A 19,682-nucleotide genomic window follows, 5' to 3' on the forward strand; every position below is an offset into this window, starting at 1 on the left:
AGAGATTTCTTAAGATGATAGTGCCCATCAATTTCATTCTTTCTGACAAATATACCAAACACCTGCTAACTACACAAAGAAGTTTAAATTATTTGCATTTCAGAAATTAGTCTCCAGAAATTCTAAATCTCAAGCAGGCCTTCCCCCGAAATCCAGGCTCCCCCACCCCAGAAAATCATTCAGGATGTGCTCAGAATGGTTTAAATTAAACCAGACACAGGAGGAAGTAATCAAACCAGTGATATATTTGCAAAGCTGAACATAGATAATTTTTGGAATGATTCCTTATCTAGATTCTATGCAGTAGACAGGAAGGTGGTAAAATATATTCTTCCTCACTTTCATATGACATAAACACTGATGTCAGGAAACAAAGATCCATATTTTGATAACCGCAGCTTTTGCTTACTAAGAAGGAAGAAGGAACCACACACTGTGGTCAAAAGTTAAATATGGAGATGTGACTCCAAGCCAATGACATCATCCACTACAAGAGATCAAGAGAGCTTCTACTATAGTTACTCACTTGACTTCTAGAAAGCTTTAAAAATGCTTGGGAAACAAACTGTTTTCTCTCTGTTTATAACTGATAAGATGTATTAGGGCTTTAAAAAAAAAACCCAAGTGAATAAATTCTTAACAATTTGGAGAGGTTTTATTTCCCTATCTCAGGAACAAAAGCAGGGAGAATGAAGAGAGACAGAAACCAAGCTGCATTGTGTGGTACTGACTTTGAGGAAAGTGGCTGAATGCTTCAGAGTCTCATTTTCCTCATCTTGACAAAGACAAGCTCTCCTGGACTTTGTGTAAGGACTGAATGAAAAAATAAAGAGTTGCAGGGCCTCTGTTCCTAAGAGTTTAGTAAATAATGCTCTTCTCTGCTCTTGGGCAGAAAAACGCAAAACTGTAAAAATCCTACTGGTTAATACAGAGAAAATAATCTGAAAGTTATGACCTTCTTACATATGATAGAGAAATGGGGGTAAGGTAGCATTTCTGCTTATATTTAGCTTAAATGCCTATGAAGTTAGTCTTATGTGTCAACCTGTCTAAATTATAGTATTTAATTATAACATTAAATTACATGTAATGAATTGCAATTAAGTATTTTGTAGATGTTCACACTTAAAATCAGTTGACTTTAAATAAAGGGGATTACCCTCAATAATGTGGATCAGCCTCATCCATGAGGTCTGAAGAGCAAAAACTGGTGTTTCCAGAGAAGAAGGAATGCTGCCACAAGACTGGCATAGAAATCCCAGTCTGTGAATTTTGTACTCAAGACTACAGCACTGGATCCTTCCTCATTTTCCAGCCTGCTGTCTTGCCATACAAATTCTGGACATGTTGGCTCCCATAATCCTGTGAGTCAATTCCATAAAATAAACCTCTTTATAGACACACACACACACACACACACACACCCCTTCATCCTCTTGGTCTGCTTCTCTGGAGAGCTCTGACTGATAAATGTCCCTATACACTTACCACTGAGTCCTTGCCGTTTTACAAATAAACTTTTAAAACTTTCTTTCAAAACATCCATTCCTTCCCCCCAACATTTATTACATTTTTATGAGCCATGTAGCCTTAAAGAGCCAAAGAGAGGGGCACCTGAGTGGCTCAGTTAAGCATCTGACTTGTGATCTCAGCTTAGATCTTGATCTCAGGGTTGCTGAGTACAAGCCCCACCTTGGGCTCCATGCCCAGGGTGGAGACTATTTTTTTTTTTTAAAGATTTATCTATTTATTTGACACAGAGAGAGACAGCGAGAGAGGTAACACAAGGTGGGGGAGTGGGAGAGGGAGAAGCAGGCCTCCCACAGAGCAGGGAGCCCGATGCGGGGCTCGATCCCAGGACCCTGGGATCATGACCTGAGCCGAAGGCAGACGCTTAACGACTGAGCCACCCAGGCGCCCCAGTGGAGACTATTATTTAAAAAAAAAAAAAAAAAAAAAAAAAAAGGCCAAGGAGAACAGAAGCCAATTTACATGTTTTCAATAAACACTTGCCAGTGAGAAGCATATTCTATGAAGGATTATACATTTGGGATTATGAATGTACTGAGGTGGCACTAGGAATGTGATTACCAATTTACTCACATTTTCAATGGCGTATATTAGCAATATTCTAAGTTTGGCTACAAGGGGCAGAAAAATTAAGATGTGGACCTTATCCTTAGAGACTTTCTGAGTTACAAGGCAGATCTATAAAAAATTAATGAATATCCAAGGAAAGGAGAGGCACCATGATAGAGGCATGGATGGCTCTTTGAAAGTCTGAAGCTGAATTAAGAGAACTTTCAGTTCAGAAGACAGGAAAAGCTTCAGTGAAGAAACAGCACAGGAACTGTTTCTGGAAGTATAAGCAGAATTTTAGTTGGCAGAAATGAGTTAAGGGCATAGCAGGAAGGGGAGCACACAGCAAAGGTCCAGGACTGAGAAACGAAGAGGCATGACTGGATAAATAGCTTATTCATTTATTCACCAAAGAGGAGGAGTCATCTTCTGCTAGCTATTTGCTGAGGACATGAAGAACAAAACAGCAGTCTCTGTCTGACAGGGAGTAGCAAGGGACAGAACGCTCAAGAGATCTGGCAGGTAGAAACAGAGAAGGAACTACAGTTTCAGGACGTGCGGCCATGTTCTTTCTTGCCCCGGGGCCTTACACGCTGTTTCTGTTAGCTGGCAAAGTCCTTCCCTGCCCCAGCTGCCTGGCCAACTTTCATCTTTCAGCTTCAGTGGAGCCCTCTCCTTTTTAACAGTCTTCTAGTTGTAGAATAAGTCATTTTTTTAGTATATTCCTATAAAGCCTTTTTGTTTTGTTTTTGTTTTTGTTTTTGTATCTGTCCTGTCCTTGAACTCCTTTGGAAATACTTCTGTAAAAAAATTCGACCAGGCATCAGACTGTGCTTCCTATGCAGTGGAAGCTAAGTACCCTTCATCTTTGCAGGCCAACACTTAGGAGAAGGCACTCAATACTGCTGCTGAATGGAAGAACCAATAAATGGCTTGTGGGAAGACTGAACAAATGCGTGTATCAGACTGAGATCCTAAGTTTTAAAATAACACGGTAGCACCAGTACACTGGATCCTTGCTGCCCCAATGCAGTCTTCAAGCACGCCGCCAAGAACTTCTGAAAGCCTGATCACCTCCACGCTTTCCAAGGTTTCTTAACAATTTAGGTAAATGAACAACCCACAGAACAGGAAAGAGAACGTAAAAGCATGAGGGAAAAAAAAGGCAGCCAGGCAAGAAGTCAAAAGGCCAAGTAAAAGTGCTGACACGTTTATTTATGAGAGAAGAGATGTTCCATTATGTGGTCCCCCAGCACAGAAACATGACACCCGGTGCCATCAACGTGAAGGACAAAGGTCAAAGAGCATTTAAACCCTCCAGGCCCACTGCTCTATCTGTAAAAACAACTTATGATTAGATGACCCCCCAAAGTCCCTCCAATTCTAACAGTCTGAGGCTAAATAAGAAAAAAAAAAAAAAAAAAAAAGTAATATAAGCAAGTAACCAAAAAACTCTGAAGACAGGAAGTTTTCTTTGGGCTGTGAAAGACGATCTCTAGGATATATAGCACTTATGGAAGTAATTATCTGGGTGGTTCACCTTGTCCAAGGCTCTGTCACACACAGGCCATCAGAGGTCTCTTCCCATTTCTCCTAGAACCTTGGACCTATGGTCTGTCAGCAATGCGGAACTTACTTTGCTGCAGCTCTTCTTGTCTTTTTCTTCTGTGAGGGTTCATCCACGGGCGCCACCTCTTCCTCCAGCTCTTCGGCATCTCCAGCAGCAGGTTCCTCTCCTACTTCCTCTGCTGCCTCGCCTTTGGCTTTCCTTCGCAGATCCTGGGTCGGAGCCACTTGCAGGTCTGCCGGGTAATACTCATTGCTATAGTGGAAAGAGAGGAAGCCGAATGTCCTCATTCTGTTCATGGCAGATGGATGCACGGCCACGGTTCAGAGTCCTACACTGAGGAGTCATCAGCGGCACCTTAGCCATGCCTCCCCACATTAGTCTTTTTTTATTCAGCCCTGCTTAAGTACCCTATTTGACAAATCTACCACTAATGGCAGTTATGGCTTTAAAAATCCCACTGTTAAAAATATTTGAAAATATTTTGGACTGAGTTGAAATCAGTCTCCCTGTTTCTGGAACCATAACTGGACGTGGTGTAGGGTGGGATTATATTAAATAACTAATTAAAGTATAGCATTAAGAGCATGCTGGTCACCTTCCACCAGACACATTCTGCTTTGCCAATGTCCTTTTGCAAAAATACAGGGCTGCAATGAAATTCAGTCCTCTGGATGTGGTCTGGTAAGACAGATGGAACGGTCAACTCTGTTGCTTTAGGGGGCAGTCACAACATGACACAGACTCAAACTGAATGTACAGGCCATAAACATCAGTAAGACTTTCCCTTTTGTCTCTTTGAACTAAGCTTGTGCAATTGGTATTCACATTTATTTTTATTAAATTCTATCCCTTTAATTGTGGCCCACTGTTTTAAGTAACTAGTATCATCTTGAAGGCTGTCACATAGTGCACTGGTTTTGTGTCACTTTAGTTCATTCATTTAGCAATTATTCATAGGTCTTCACTCAAAAATAAACTGATAATAAAAATAACCTGTTTAAGGACAGCAACATACCAACACATAGAAGAAACTCCAGGTTAACACATATTAAACTGCAGGTTAGTACATTAAATGATACCTGGAGAGCTGGGATGCTAAAGCATATTCAGCTTTGTATTCTCACCCAGCAGGAGAAAGCACTTAACACATTAAGAATGGATGAGTGAATTAAAATGAGCAAAGTTGCTGTGTCAGTTATAAACCATACCATCATCTACTTAATGACATCCCTGCTATATTTTCAACACTCAATTAACCTTATAGGACATATTTGTTTAAACTTTTTCTCCATGCACAGCATGTTCACTCATGTTTGTTAAGTGAGATAACTCACACAGAGCGCTTGTAAGAGTGCTCCCTCGTACACAGCAAGTACTCATTACACGTCACCTATTATCGGCATCTTATTGTCATTGTTAGTCATTCTTACTTCTGCTTTGGTTCCTTCAAAGAACGGTTACAAGGGATTCACAAATTCTAATACTGAGTTATTTGAAACACATTTAGAAATATAAATGTCAGATCAAAAACTAAAATATAACATAAAATAAAAGCCCGTAATATATTTCGAAGTTGGAATTAACGGTGACATTTGAGTTTTTACTTGGCTTGGATCATCTATAAAAGTACTTGTTACAGGTAATCATTGCCAACTAATTTTAAATATTTTAAAAAATTGTGTATCTTTTTAAAAAAATTGTGTCTTTAGTCTCTAAGTCTTCTTAAACTCAAAACCACTTGTTTTTACGGGCTCCTCTCTTCATCTCTAGTAATCCATTTGTAATCTACTTCTTTCTTAGGGAATACTTTGGAAACTTAACATGATAAGAAATTTATTTGCTATTAACACCCTTAGTCCTAACTTGCATATGTATAACTCTATGTACACAAAACAAATGATAAACATTATTTTATATGATCTTCAAAACAAGGCAAAGAAGCTAAACATTGCTGTTTTCATTCTATAAGTAAATTAAAGCCTGAGAAGTCAGGTAAAAAACCATTACTCTTCTACCATGGTATCTAACTGATCAGCCTGAATCTTTGCTTATAACCTTTGCCGGAATGAATTATTCATGTAAACTTTTCTACTTATGCATTGGATCCTATCTTAACTATTCAATGACATGACTCCAGCAATTTTATTCCCTCTCTTGCATTACATATCCCCCCACCCCACCGCCTTCTGGATCATTCATACCAGTATTATACAGATATATGATGTCTGAATCTTAAATAGCAACCTAGCAAAAGCAGCTCTCTCTGCTCCCACATCTTCCTCCACCTGTCTGCTTCTTGGACATAGAACTGTCCATACTTGCTGTTTTCATTTTTCTTCTTCATTTCTTTTTAATCTCATTTTAATCAGGCTTTCATCCCTACCAGGTTAACCAAAACAATTCTTGTTAAGGTCACTTCTAAAGCCAACGGTCAAGCTTTATGCTTCATCTGACTGATACCTCAGACATGTTTGATCCAACTGATAACTACCTCTTTGAAATACTTTCTTCACTTGGCTCCTGAGGTACTATGCAGGCTTGGTTCCTCCTCTGTCACTCTTTCCTGGCTTCCTTATCTCCAACCTCTAAATATCAGTATCAGTCCTCGGAAGTCTTCTCTTTCTACATTTGCACTTTAGGTGTGGCCTCATTCTCATTTAGGTGTGGCTCTCCTAATTTAAAAAATCACCTGTATACTGATGATCCTCAAATTTATAATCTTTAGGCCAAACCTGTCCCTTGAGCTCAAAACTGCAAATTCAGCTGCCCACTTAACACCCGTACTTAGATGTCTATTCAGTATCCCAAACTGAACACGTCTAAAGATGAACTCCCAATCTTTCCCACAAACGTGCAAACATCTGCAGTCCTCTCAATCTCAATAAATGGTGACTCTCTTCTTCCAGTCACTCAGATCAAACCCTTAAGACACATCCCTAGTTCCTCCCTTCCACCCTCCTGGGCCATACTCCTGCCCCCCAAACACCCATACATTTAATCTGTTGGTTGACCACACCCCATAGGCTGATCTGGTTGTAATCCTTCGAAAATAGTTTTTACTTAATTAAAATCTAAGAATATCCAGAATTCAACTACCTTTCATCAGTTGTGCTACGTACAAGGTATAACTAGTACCTGGTACCTTGGTCAAGTCACCATCATTTCTTGCCTAGACTTTTATAATCTCTGAAACTTATCTCTCTGCTCTGGCCAATTTACAGTCTATTCTCAATATGACAGATAAATCCTTAAGAAAATTTAAGTCATGCCATCCCTCTATTTAAACCTTCTAATGGTTTTCCATTTCACTAAGAGAAAAAAACAAAGTCCTTTGCAATCACTTAAAGGCCCTACATAGTTTGGTCTCCTATTAAGTTTCTGCCCTCATTTCCAACTGTTTTCTCCTCAGGGTCACTGCTACAGCCACTGAGACTTCCTGGCTGTTCCTTGAACAAACCAAGCATGTTGTGTTTTGTAGCTCTCTTAATCTACACCTATGGCATTTTCCCATATAAATGAAATGCTACTAGAAAAGATACTTTTTATTGAATGATTAGTACTGTCCTGTACATCACATCCCTTATCTTTAGAGTTTTAAAGTAATCCAACTCTCACACAGCCTACCTAGTCACAATTAAACAATGCTCCAGAAAGTTATTATTCTTTGAGAGTACATTCCCTCAGCATTCTGGGAAACATCAGAAGGCTCACAACAGAGTGGCTGGGCTTGGGTTACTGGAAAATAAAGCCCCAGGCAGGAAATAAAATAACAAACAGGGCAAGAAACAATAAGGACTTTGTACATTGGTCAAATTCAACACAGCCTTTCTTATTTTGTAACCTGTAATTTTTATTTTTAGATTTTTTAATTTAACCTGGAATTTTTATTAACATCATTTATAGGCTGGTGAGATTTTGACTCCTATAAAATTAAGTGGTGACAAAAACTAGTTCTCTGAGAGCCAGTGCTAAACAGATATGTCCATGATTTGAAAACATGACTGACATATAAAAACACTCAGACTACTTGGAAGCTTAAGACTTTGCATCTTCTCTTCTTCACACTCTACCAGAGATGTTCCTAGAAATGAATACTTACTTGATAAATCTCAAGAAAAGTGGAGAGAGCTCCCTGGACCGTGGCTCTACCCTCTCTGGGAATTTTGCCAGAGCTCGCCAGAGCAAAAAACGAAAGTTGGTGTGGTCCAGTCTTTCCTGACAGTCAGTTTTCAATGCTAACTGTTCGTGATAAAGAGTTCCAACATCTCCTTCCTGAGTCTGCTCCCAACTTTCATCTCCAATGGACTTCTCGTCTCTGACATCATTTTGCAGCTCTTTCTCTGCAAGGAAAAAAGACATCAGAACCACTAGACAAATGTTATCATTTGTCCTATGTGTTTCCTCAAGTGAGGGCTTTTCTTTCTCTAATGTATGAGGAAACAATAAACTATATCTGAAGGTTTTACCAAGGTAATTTATTTCTCATTTGTTTCCCCATTCATGTGCAATAAAAGAGTAAAAAATTAAATAAACAACCTCTTTTCTTCCCAATCTCCCCTTTACTTCCCTTTACATACCAGCATGTATAGCTGCTTTTTCTAGATGTTCATAGTAGACTTTCCAAAATTGCTTATTTTCCATTTCATATGCATGGGAACTAAGAGAAAAGATCATAAAACAGAATATGTGCTATAATCCTTTTTAAAAGATCTCTTAGTGGAAAAAAAAAGTTAAAAGATACAACTAAAACTTAATTAGGTTATCCCTGAATATAGGGCTTAAACAACATTCATACTTCTTTATATTTTTCAAAATGCCTGCACTGAGCAGGAATTATTATTATTAATTTGAATATAGCTGACACACAATATTAGTTTCAGGTGTACAACTTAGTGACTTCACAAGTTTATTATTTTATGTTATGCTCACCACAAACGTAGCTACCACCTGCTCCATTACATGGCTATTATAGTATCACTGACTGTATTCCTTATGCTCTGCCTTCGGTGACTTCTTCATTCAATAACGGGAAGTCTGTACTGCTCACTCCCCTTCACCCATTTTGCTCAGTCCTCCCATTCCCTCCCCTCTGGCAACCATCAGTTTGTTCTTTGTATTTATAGGTCTAATTCTGCTTTTTGTTTATTTCTTTTTTTGTTGTTTTTTAAAGATTCCATTTACAAGTGGAATAATCTGATATTCATCTTTCTCAGTCTGACTTATTTCACTTAGCACAGGACCTTCTAACTCCACCCACATTATCTCAAATGGCATGATCTCTCTTTTCCATGACTGTATAATATTCTATAGTATACATATACCACATCTTTTTTATCCATTCATTTACTGATGGACACTCAGATTGCTTCCATATCTTAGTTATTATAAATAATGCTGCAGCAAACATGTATCTTTTTGAACTAGTGTTTTTATTTTCTTTGGTAAATTCCCAGTAGTGGAAACACTGAATCATATAGTATTTCTATTTTTAATTTTTTGAAGAGGAATTATTTTTATATTTATAAAATACTAAAGGATATTTTAAGAAATCTAAGCAGACCCCTATAAGTAGACTATTTCTAAAGGTACAATAATGGAAACAGGGCATCAGGTATGAGGTATATGGCACAGTAAAGAAAGGAGAGGATTTGAGAGAAAACTTTGTTCAAAGCTAATGTTAAGTGGTGATTTTTCCACCACCAGATTAAAATATATTTATTGTTAACAAAAAGGCAAAATAAAAACTACATGAAACATGCATACCTTTCAAAATTTGAAGAGATGAATCATGTAAATGTTTATATTACCTGGTATCTTAGCAACAATAGTCTCAAAATGTTTAAATTCTTTCTGCCAGTAATTTCCCAAGAATATGATTTTTTTTCTTGTTCCTAATATTTTATTGGTCACCTCTAGGCCTGTGCGTAACCAAATGGACTCCAAGGAGGGGTCGAAATTCACCAGCACCCAGAAGGGAGCATGAGATGGAGTTTGAAGGAGCAGGTCTGGCCCTTCCTGATCAGCACACACAGGGCACCTGGTCAGAGGCATATGTGAGGAGCAAGAGCCTTTTTTTTTCCACATTTGGAGATAGATATTATCTTTAATAATGCCACAGCCCAATATCTTTTTATTGCCATAGCAATAAGAACATAGCAGGTTGTGATTAAGAGAGTGTGTGTGTGTGTGTGTGTCTGTGTGTGTCTGTGTGTGTGTCTGTGTCTGTGTTAGGTGTTTGTGTTCCTGAATAGATGAGGGGCCAGAAGAGACTCTCACGCAGGTCTTAGTCAACAGCTCTACTGAGCAGCAACCTGAAGATAGTCTCCATAGTGACACAGGCTGGACTCCTGGCTCCCTTTTCCCTGGCTACTTTTTTCATGCATTCTGAGGCCCATATCAGTCCAGATTAAAGGGCTTCTTAGCAAAGATCAGTCTCCAGTTCCTAGTCATCACTGCCTCTGACCACAGGGACGTCCCTGGGTAAAACAGAGATTGTTAGGTAAAGGTGGATAACTATTACACAAAACTGAATTATATATGTTGTTGACTATACATGACAAATAAACCAGTTTTCAGATAGATGTACCCAACAGGGAGACTGTCAACCAGCCATGGAGAACATTAAAGGCATTTAGTAAGTGAGAAACCAACATTTTTGACAGTGGGCTATTGGTAACACATGTATCAGATTCTTCCTTAAGCGCAATAAACAAAATTAGGAAGTTGATGTAAGGAAGGCCTTGTTTTCAGCATAATGGCTTGATGGTTCTTAAAGGCAGACATATCAGTTCCAAATTGGAAAGAGATTTGTTTACTTCTGTTAGATAAAAACTAATGATTAGGGTTCTAAGAAGTCACACATGATGTATTTCTAATCTGACAAAAAGCCAGAGTAGACCATCGGAAGACAAAGGCCTGCAAAAGGACAGACTACATATGAGACACAGTATATGTGTTTTCTATATGATTATCAAAGTCCTTTTTAGAGCGAAGGGAATTTTGGACACTAGACAACTAGGGTTTTAAAAAGTGCTTATTTTTAAACTAAAGTGTGGCTCACTGACTCAATATATATAAAATAAAATTTTGTAATTATTCTATAATATCTTGTCACTGTAAAAAAATTTCAATATAAATTATCATATAATTTATATATAAAGTAAAAAGTAAAAGTCCTCCAAAGTTATTTTACTTCACAAAGAAACATACACAGAACATTTGAACTGTTAAAAAACTTGGAGAAAATAGAGAGAATAATTGATGTTTCCTTTTTCTTTACTTTGTCCCAAAAGGATTGGAGCTACAGATACTATACACACCCATTCATTTAAACCATACCTAGAAGGAGTATAATAGTGGCCTGATCACTCTGCCGTAGTTAAAAATATAACGGCTTCATCTGTTTAACCCATGCTTACCTTATGAGTTCAATGACAGGATCCCAGAGGGCACTGAAGTTAACATACAACATCCCTAATAAATAACGAAGTGGCACCTGCAATGATAGGAGACAAGTTCAGTAAATGGGTAATAAACTACAAGAGAACACCCCAAAATACAAATATCCCAACTCAGACAACCGGAGGTTGGAAAGAAGCATGTGCTTTAAGGAACAAGTTGTAGGTACCAATCCAAAATTCAGTGTATAATTTTCCAACCCTCCCCAAAACATCACTTGCTATTTTTTTTTTTAAGATTTTATTTATTTATTTGACACACAGACAGAGATCACAACTAAGCAGAGAGGCAGGCAGAGGTGGGGGGAAGCAGGTTCCTCGCTGAGCAGAGAGCCCGATTGATCCCAGGACCCTAAGCTGAAGGCAGAGGCTTAACCCACTGAGCCACCCCAGCGCCCCATGTCACTCGCTATTTAACAGAGAAGAAACACTAAAGCAAATTCAAACTCACTCAAGATGTTCACAAAGGACACAGCATTTGAATCAACAGACTCGACTCACGATTAAATTCCTACCTACCAAACATTGCTCTTACTGTCACCTTATAGGACAAAACCTGAGCAGTAAACATACCAAAAACCCAAGACAGTACGCTGTGAATGGCAGCTGGGGCTTTGCAAGCCGATGGCTGAGTTTTCAATACTAGGCATTAAAGGAAGTTCAGAGGGTCCGAAGTTTTCTCAGTTGCCTTGAGAACAACCATTATTGCTTACATCTCCATGTGCTAGGGAGGCATCATATAGAATGGTAGTTCTAATAATATTTGGGGGTGAGATGTTTGTTACTATTTTAGCAGCAGAGCCCTTTTCTAGAATGAAACAACACAGGACAGTAATATATAAAACAGGTTAAGAGCAGAACCGCTCTGATCTAAAGGGAATGCTTCCATTTGGCCTTCCTCCTAAAGGGATCTGTGACCTATCTTCAAGGGTCATAGATGAAAAATCCCCAATTCCAAAGGTAAAGGCCTGACATCCTGAGGTGATGAACAAATCTGGAGAAGAATATCAAGTTTTAAACTTTAAACTCCTGTTGCCACTTCCTACCTATCTTCACATATTATACACCTATTCAGGAGAACAGAGGAGAGTAAATTAATTCCACTTTGAAAAAGCTTGCAGAGCCATATAATTCAAACCATTTAAGAAAACTGGAGATTTATCTAGTTTAAAAAGAATTTTTAACTACTTGATAGTCTTCTCTTTTCAAAAGCCAGCAAGGGGCGCCTGGGTGGCTCAGTGGTTAAGCATCTGCCTTCAGCTCAGGTCATGATCTCAGGATCCTGGGATTGAGCCCCGCATCATGCTCTCTTCTCAGCAGGGAGCCTGCTTCCCCACCTCTCTCTGCCTGCTTCTCTGCCTGCTTGTGATCTCTCTCTCTCTCTGTCAAATAAATAAATAAAATCCTTAAAAAATTATTTTTAAAAACCCAGCGAAACAGACCATAAAGTGTAAATTAAGTTTAAAAATCATGGACACTGTTTTATACCTCCTGTAATGGCCCATCAGGGACTGCAGCTTGCACCACATCATGTCTTAGTTTTCTCAAATGAAGAAGCTTCTCTCTGTAATCGCTCACAGTTGCTGGGACAAGTTCTGCCTGGCGTAATATAGCAAAGGCAGACTGACGCTCTGAGAGCCCATCATCCTAAGTGAATGGAGAAAACCAAGGACGTAGATCAGTACTTTGATTTCGCAAAAAGACCATGAAATGTGGGCAAAGTTCTAAGAAAGAAAAACTAGGCTATGTTACTGTTTTTAAATTAAATAAGCAACACTTTTTTGGGTAAATGATTAATTTTTCCTCATAGTATTTACGTTTTGGTAGTTAATTTAAGATTAACGTTTAGCATAGAAATGACCAGTAAAAACTAGGAAACTTATTCTCAAAGTGACTAAAATCGATTGGCCATATTTGTTGAAATAAAAATGTGTATATATACTTCCACTATACAATTCTACTTTTAGAAGTAGTAATTTGCATTATGGGATTATTTCCCTATTATCAGCAAAAGGATGTTCACTACTCTTACTGGAAAAGCTGAAAACCTACAAACATCCCACCTAAGCATCCATCAACAGAGAACTGGTTATGCAAGATATTTTAAACTATGGTATACTGTTCAAACTTCAAAAGAAATAAGGTAAACCTCGAGGTGCTATATGGCAAAATCTCCATGATGCCATTTACTTAAAATATACATGTGGATACAAAAATCTGAAAGAATATTCACCAATTACCTGTGAATATTCAGTGTGGGCAGGAGTAAGAATTACAACAAAATTTTCAGTTTTTAAGATAGATATTTATACAGCAGTGTTTGAATTTTCTGCAAAAGTGTCATTTTGGAAATAAAAAAGAATTGCGTTTTTAAAAAGCTATCCAAGTTAACAGTTAAAATACCTCCATCAGTTCTGGAAGTCGAACCTCAAAATGGTTTAGGATCCTTATTGTCAAAAGCCGAATCTAGAGAAAGTAAAAGGCATGTTTCAAATTCCAAAGTTTTTAAGAAACTGATTTACAGCCAGTGAGATCTAAGTGTCATAGAATAAGGGAAATATTCCACTGTCAAGAGATACATGTTACTCTATCCCTTACTTCATATTAGAAACCAACCAACACTTTATTCAAATAGTATATGGAACAATTTAATGACCAGAAGAGACTAGAAGATAAAGTTGCTCATGGAACAACGTTTTTCTTTCAACTACGACACTATAAGCATCTCTAGAAATAAGTGCAAAGAATCTGATTAAGTTTACAATTTTGTTGTAATTAGTGATTTTTATTTGTATGTTAACATATTTAGGTATTTCTGTACACCTGACCAAACAGCAAACAGCCCCCACAAGCCTGGGGGCTTTAAAAAATGATGCAGATTTTTCAGTTTCAGCCCTACTGAGTCAGAATTCTAGCCTGTGAGGACCCAGAATTTGTATTTCCATTAGCTCCCCAATTAATCCTGTTGTAATCAATTTGTAGGTCAGTGTTTAGGAATCACCGTATTAAACAGAAATCATCCCACAGCAGCATTCTCTGATTAAGGAACTCTGACAACCACTGGCAATACATACAGAATCAAAAGACGAGAGACTGAGGACACATCACAAAACACCATTACCTTGGATACACCACTTGAAATGTTTGCTTGTAACTTGGGAAATAATTCCATTAAAGCTTCCTCAGAAAGTGGCCCTTTGCAGCCACATAAGGATAATCTCTGATAATAGAGATCAGCTAACAGCAACACAGATGGCTCCAAAGGAAATGTTCTGCAACAAGATATTTATTAGACCCAACCTGCACCATGTAGTCGGATATTTGGGCTATAATAGAAACTACAGAAAATTACAACTGGTGAAGAAACTGTAAAAGGGACCAGGTAAAAGTTTTATGAGGACATTTAGCGTCATTTTAGAGATAAAGAATCTGAGGTCTTGCAACAGTGAGTAATGTGGTCGAGGACGAGAGGTGCAAGCATTCACATGTATCCTATCTCTGCGGGAGTTGCAGAGGGATGTTTTCTCAGAGAAAGAGCACAGAAACTGTGGCACCTGCCTTAAGATAATATACCTCCATGTATTTATTTATTCTTGTCAGGACATATTTCAAGGAGGATTTGAGATGGCTGAGATGGCCTCACGCAAGCCAACAAAGCAGCTCCATTCTCATTGCTTAGAACCTACAGATTTGGCTACATGCAAGGAATATGCCTGTCGTAAGTGGGCTTGGCACTGAAATCAAGAGAAAAGTTCCACAACGGCTCCTTGTGGGGCACTCCCGACAGCAGTGACACTCTTGTCTCCTCAGGTCAGGAACACAGAGAGCCCCAGATCCCAGATCCCCTCATGCTTTACTCCCTTGCTACCTCTGCTCAAATGTCTCCTTCTTGATGAGGTCTTCCCTATTTGAAACTGTTGTCCCCAACCTCCAGACTCTCCTATCCTGACTCTGCTTTAATGTTCTTACCACTGTCTAAAGTGCTATATATTTTACTTATTTTGTTTAGCGTTTCTTTTTGCTAGAATGGTAGCTCCACGAAGACAGGGTATTTTGTGTGTTTCATCCACTGACCGTGTCTCTCAGTGCCTAGAAAAGGGCCTGGTATGTGAGAAAAGCAAATGAATATTTACTGAATGAAGGAAATGAATAAATCTGTTTTAAAAAGCATGGAGCTGAAATGGCTTAGACTCTAGGGGCAACTGGGTGGGTCAGATGGTTAAGCGTCTGCCTTCGACTCGGGTCATGATCTCTGGTTCCTGGGATTGAATACCACGTTGGGTTCCTGGCTTAGCAGGGAGTCTACTTCTCCCTTTCCCTCTGCCTCTCCCCCTGCTCATGCTTTCTTTCTGTATCTATCTCAAATGTATAAATAAAATCTAAAATAAACTAAAATAAAACGGATTAGATTCTAGAAAAAGAAGTCAACTGCTTTACTAGGTTTTGAAAAGGTATGACCTTTAGAAAGGGTGTCGGGAGGTGGCTGACATCAACTTACTTGTTATAAAAACAAAAAGCTGGGTTGTGTTGGTAGGTAGTAAAAGTACCACAGGAAAGTGCTCTGAAATGGTGAACATGTCAAGCTAAGACAGAATGAGTGTAGTAGAAATAATATGTTGGAACAACTCAGGAAGTTCTAGAAGGTCAATACAGTGCAATGTTAGGGTTGGACACAGTCTACAACAGTAGTTTACACACATGGTAAAATACCTCTCCACAAAGATAAATACGCATTTAAAGACTGTGTAAAAAATAAACTGACGTTAAAGATTCAAATCAATAATAAATTTCTAATATGAATACAACTTAGGTATAAAGTAGATCAAAACAAGGACTTTCATTATGCCCAAAATTTCACAAAAACAGAAGCTTTTATATTTTATTCGTGATTAAGATAAATGGGAGGTATTTTTACTTACAATACTAAATTCTTCACACGTTCCACAGGAACCAAATGAAGAAGTTCAGATGATTCTTCCAAACTTAGGAGAGTATTTACAGCTTGACAAAGAACAAATAAGTTTCCTAAGGGCAGAAAAAAGAAGAAACTATATAACTTATTCCTTTGACACAAAAACTACCAGACATCTAATTTGTCTAATACTTGCTATTTGCAGAAGTTCTTAAATTAAAATGAATTTGTGCCTCCTTATCATCTGTCAAATGTCAGAATATAACAGGAAGGAAGTGAAAAGAGAAGGTTCTCAAGTCTTATATATTAGCTTTCTTAAGGGAAAAATATATTAAAAAATAGAGAATAAAATGTATGTTTCATTAATTAGGATAAAGAGGAAGTCTGATGGTCCCATTCACTGGCATTATCCAAATTAGAATTTTTAAGGAGATGTACTTTTTAAAAGCTAATAAACTATTTATTTTTTATTTTTATTTATTTATTCATTTATTTTAAAAGATTTTATTTAATTATTTGACAGAGAGAGAAATCACAAGTAAGCAGAGAGGCAGGCAGAGAGAGGGGGAGAACCAGACTCCCTGCTGAGCAGAGAGCATGATGCGGGGCTCAATCCCAGGATACTGAGATCATGACCTGAGCCGAAGGCAGAGGCTTAACCCACTGAGCCACCCAGGTGCCTCACTATTTTTTTTTAATTAGACATACATTTAATCTTAGACCAGAGGCTGGCAAACTTTGGTCCACAAACCAGATTTGTATGTAGCCTGTTTTGTTTTACAACTTACAAGTTAAGAATGCTTTTTAAATTTTTAAAGCATTGTTTGAAACAACAAGCCAACAGTAAAGAATATGCCACGACTGACTATGAAAACCTAAAATATTTACTATCTGGTCCTTTACATAAAAATTCTGCCAACTCTGGCTCTGGATACTAGAAAAGTACTGTCCTTTACAACTTTCTGCAATGGTAGAAATGTTCTGTACTTGTGCCAAGATGCAGCTGCAGTCCAATACCGTAGTCACCAGCCACATGTGACTACTGAGCACTTTAACTGGGGTCAGTCTACTTCATTTTCTAATGTGTCTGCTTCGTATCTTACAGAGAACCTAGCACAGTAATATCTAAATGAATGAACAAATACTATACATAATGTTAGAAAAGAAATACTGTACTAGAAATGAAACAAAATACCTACTTTCAAATTGCTGTTCTCAGGTTAGTGAGAGGAGATATTCACGTATACAGCAGGAAAGGGTGTTCTGAGTAGGGCAGGCTAGTATCTTGCTCAGGGTAAAGGAAATGGAAGTGCCTGGGGTATAAGGTGTATACAGAGTGTGAATGGGAGACAGAGAACAAGACACAAGCTAGGGCTTGGAAACAAGGGGTCTTAGATCCCCTGACAACCTCTGACACTTAGTCCTCAGATTCAGCTTGTGCTCACCACATTATGAGGTACGAGTGCAACTGCCACCTTATCCTCTTTTTCCTGTATTTACCATAGAGGGGGTTGCATCAGAGCACAATGTTAGCACTATTGTCCATTATTCCACGTGTTTACAGTTACCTTGGCTGTGCCAGAAAAGAAAGAGAACGAAACAAACGGGGATTGTAACTAACCTTTTCCAAAGCTTCCCTTGACAACATTCATGAAGAGTGACTCTATGAAGCATGTGACCAGTGGTATCACCTTCCCTTTCTCAAGAGGTCTGTCCAAGAAGTCAGGAGACAAAGGGAAAAGTTCAAACTGGCATTCAATGCTTTCTCAGGGAATAGCATGGAAGGGCTAATAAATGTTTAAATCAGCATGCTAAGTAACTCTTTCACAATTAACCACAGTTTATTTTCTCACCTAATATGAGGTAACACGACAAGTGCTGCCCAAGAATGTGAAAGGTAAGTAGCATTTTTATTTGGGGGTAACTGAATTATAGATAACAGGTGGTCCAATACTGGGATCTGTTCTTTTCCTCCCTTGGATCTGGTCTTCTTCTGCCTTAAATAGGATCTGAAGGAAGAGAAGAAAAACAAATGTTTATTTATTTAATTTTTTTATTTTTTTATAAACATATAATGTGTTATTAGCCCCAGGGGTACAGGTCTGTGAAAAAAAAAAAAATGTTTAAAACAGAAGAGAACATAATTGCTCTTGCCCTCTGAAATTTAAAATAAAACTGGTTCCTTTCCACACATGGAAGATTTGTGGGGAGGAGGGAACTGGTGGTAGTGGTTGAATATAAATAACCAAACAAATGCGAATCATTTACTGATTTTCGGTAAGCTTTTTCAGTGCTTTTGGTTTTACTTTTTCCTATTTCCTATTTTAATTTGCTTCATAACTTAAAGCAAGTCTCTTCAAGTTTTTTGTATTATTTCTGAATTTTCTGATTCTCAGATCCCTTCTTTTCTGTTGTGCTGATGGACATTTTTTTTTTTTCAGACAGATTAACAAGAAATTTTATTTAGAATTGAACCATATTTAATACCAACTGACTTGGCAAACACATAGAAGATTCCATCCAACAGCAACAAAATACACATTTTTCTCAAGCACACATGGAATGCTCCAGCACACTAACCACAAAACTTGATACATGTTTATGAATTTTGTATAGTATATATCATGTATTATAGTTACCATTCCTAAAAGAAATTTGTATTGCAAAGGAATTTCATTTGCCAGAGATACCATTTCTGGATCCAGTGCTTGATCCTTTTTCTGTGATTATTTAAAAAATGAACTATAAAAAATTACAAAACACAGGAAGATACAAATAAGTCATGAAATTATTTTAACCTAACTCTTAGAAATAACAGTCTCTAATATTTTGACATACACACTTCCATTCCATTGACCAAAATTACATCATGTCTACTTGTTCTCTTTTTATAGGTTTTCATGTTACTTTAAATGGTTTTTAAAATCAGGATTCTTAGCAGTTACCACCAATTATTGGAGCACTGGGTGTGGGGCAAAAACAATGAATACTGTTATGCTGAAAAGAAATTTAAAAAAAAAAAGAAAAAATACTGGTAGATTTGATGACACAAATACACATTTTTAAATGTGTGTAGGAGAAATAAGTCAAGTTTAATTGCAAATATAAAAAGAAAAAATATATAAAATATTAACATACTACATATATATGGAATACATATATATATATAGCTGCTCATACTTAAATTTAGCAAAATCTACTGGACCAGTATAAAGACAGAAATTGACAATACTATTTAAGAGCTTTCTAAAAAACTATAAAAAATGTTTAAATTTAATATTTACAATCTTTTGACAAATAAACCAAAATAATTGGTAACTGATGGACATGTTTTTAAAAACTGCAGAGGTAACTTATTGTAATGAATGGACTTCCTCTATTCTCCCCCACCCCCCCTTTTTTTAAAAGATTTTATTTATTTATTTGACACAGAGAGAGAGACAGACATCACAAGTAGGCAGAGAAGCAGGCAGACAAAGAGGGGGGAAGCAGGCTCCCTGCTGAGCAGAGAGCCCGATGCAGGGCTTGATCCCAGGACCCTGAGATCATGACCTGAGCTGAAGGCAGAGGCTTAACCACCCAGGCGCCCTCCCCCTTTCCTTTTTGACAGAAATTTTACTACTTTACAAAGGTAGAACAATGTTGCACATAGTGGTAAATTTGA

General features: G+C 37.7%; 1 protein-coding gene across 2 annotated transcripts in view; it reads right to left on the minus strand.

Moving 5' to 3' along the window:
• UTP20 (UTP20 small subunit processome component) overlaps positions 1–19,682 on the minus strand; it is a 97,260-nt gene that overhangs the window by 57,339 nt on the left and 20,239 nt on the right. For both annotated transcript variants that reach the window (XM_046011149.1, XM_046011148.1), the window contains exons 13-22: positions 17,872–18,027; positions 17,640–17,728; positions 16,026–16,131; positions 14,228–14,378; positions 13,510–13,572; positions 12,595–12,753; positions 11,068–11,144; positions 8,227–8,306; positions 7,749–7,989; positions 3,716–3,901 (exon numbers count right to left, since the gene is read on the minus strand). In XM_046011149.1, the coding sequence (XP_045867105.1) occupies positions 3,716–3,901; positions 7,749–7,989; positions 8,227–8,306; positions 11,068–11,144; positions 12,595–12,753; positions 13,510–13,572; positions 14,228–14,378; positions 16,026–16,131; positions 17,640–17,728; positions 17,872–18,027 (1,308 nt within the window). The remainder of the gene's footprint in view (positions 1–3,715; positions 3,902–7,748; positions 7,990–8,226; positions 8,307–11,067; positions 11,145–12,594; positions 12,754–13,509; positions 13,573–14,227; positions 14,379–16,025; positions 16,132–17,639; positions 17,729–17,871; positions 18,028–19,682) is intronic.

This window comes from Meles meles, chromosome 7, assembly GCF_922984935.1.
Source record: "Meles meles chromosome 7, mMelMel3.1 paternal haplotype, whole genome shotgun sequence".
NCBI classification, from domain to species: domain Eukaryota; kingdom Metazoa; phylum Chordata; class Mammalia; order Carnivora; family Mustelidae; genus Meles; species Meles meles.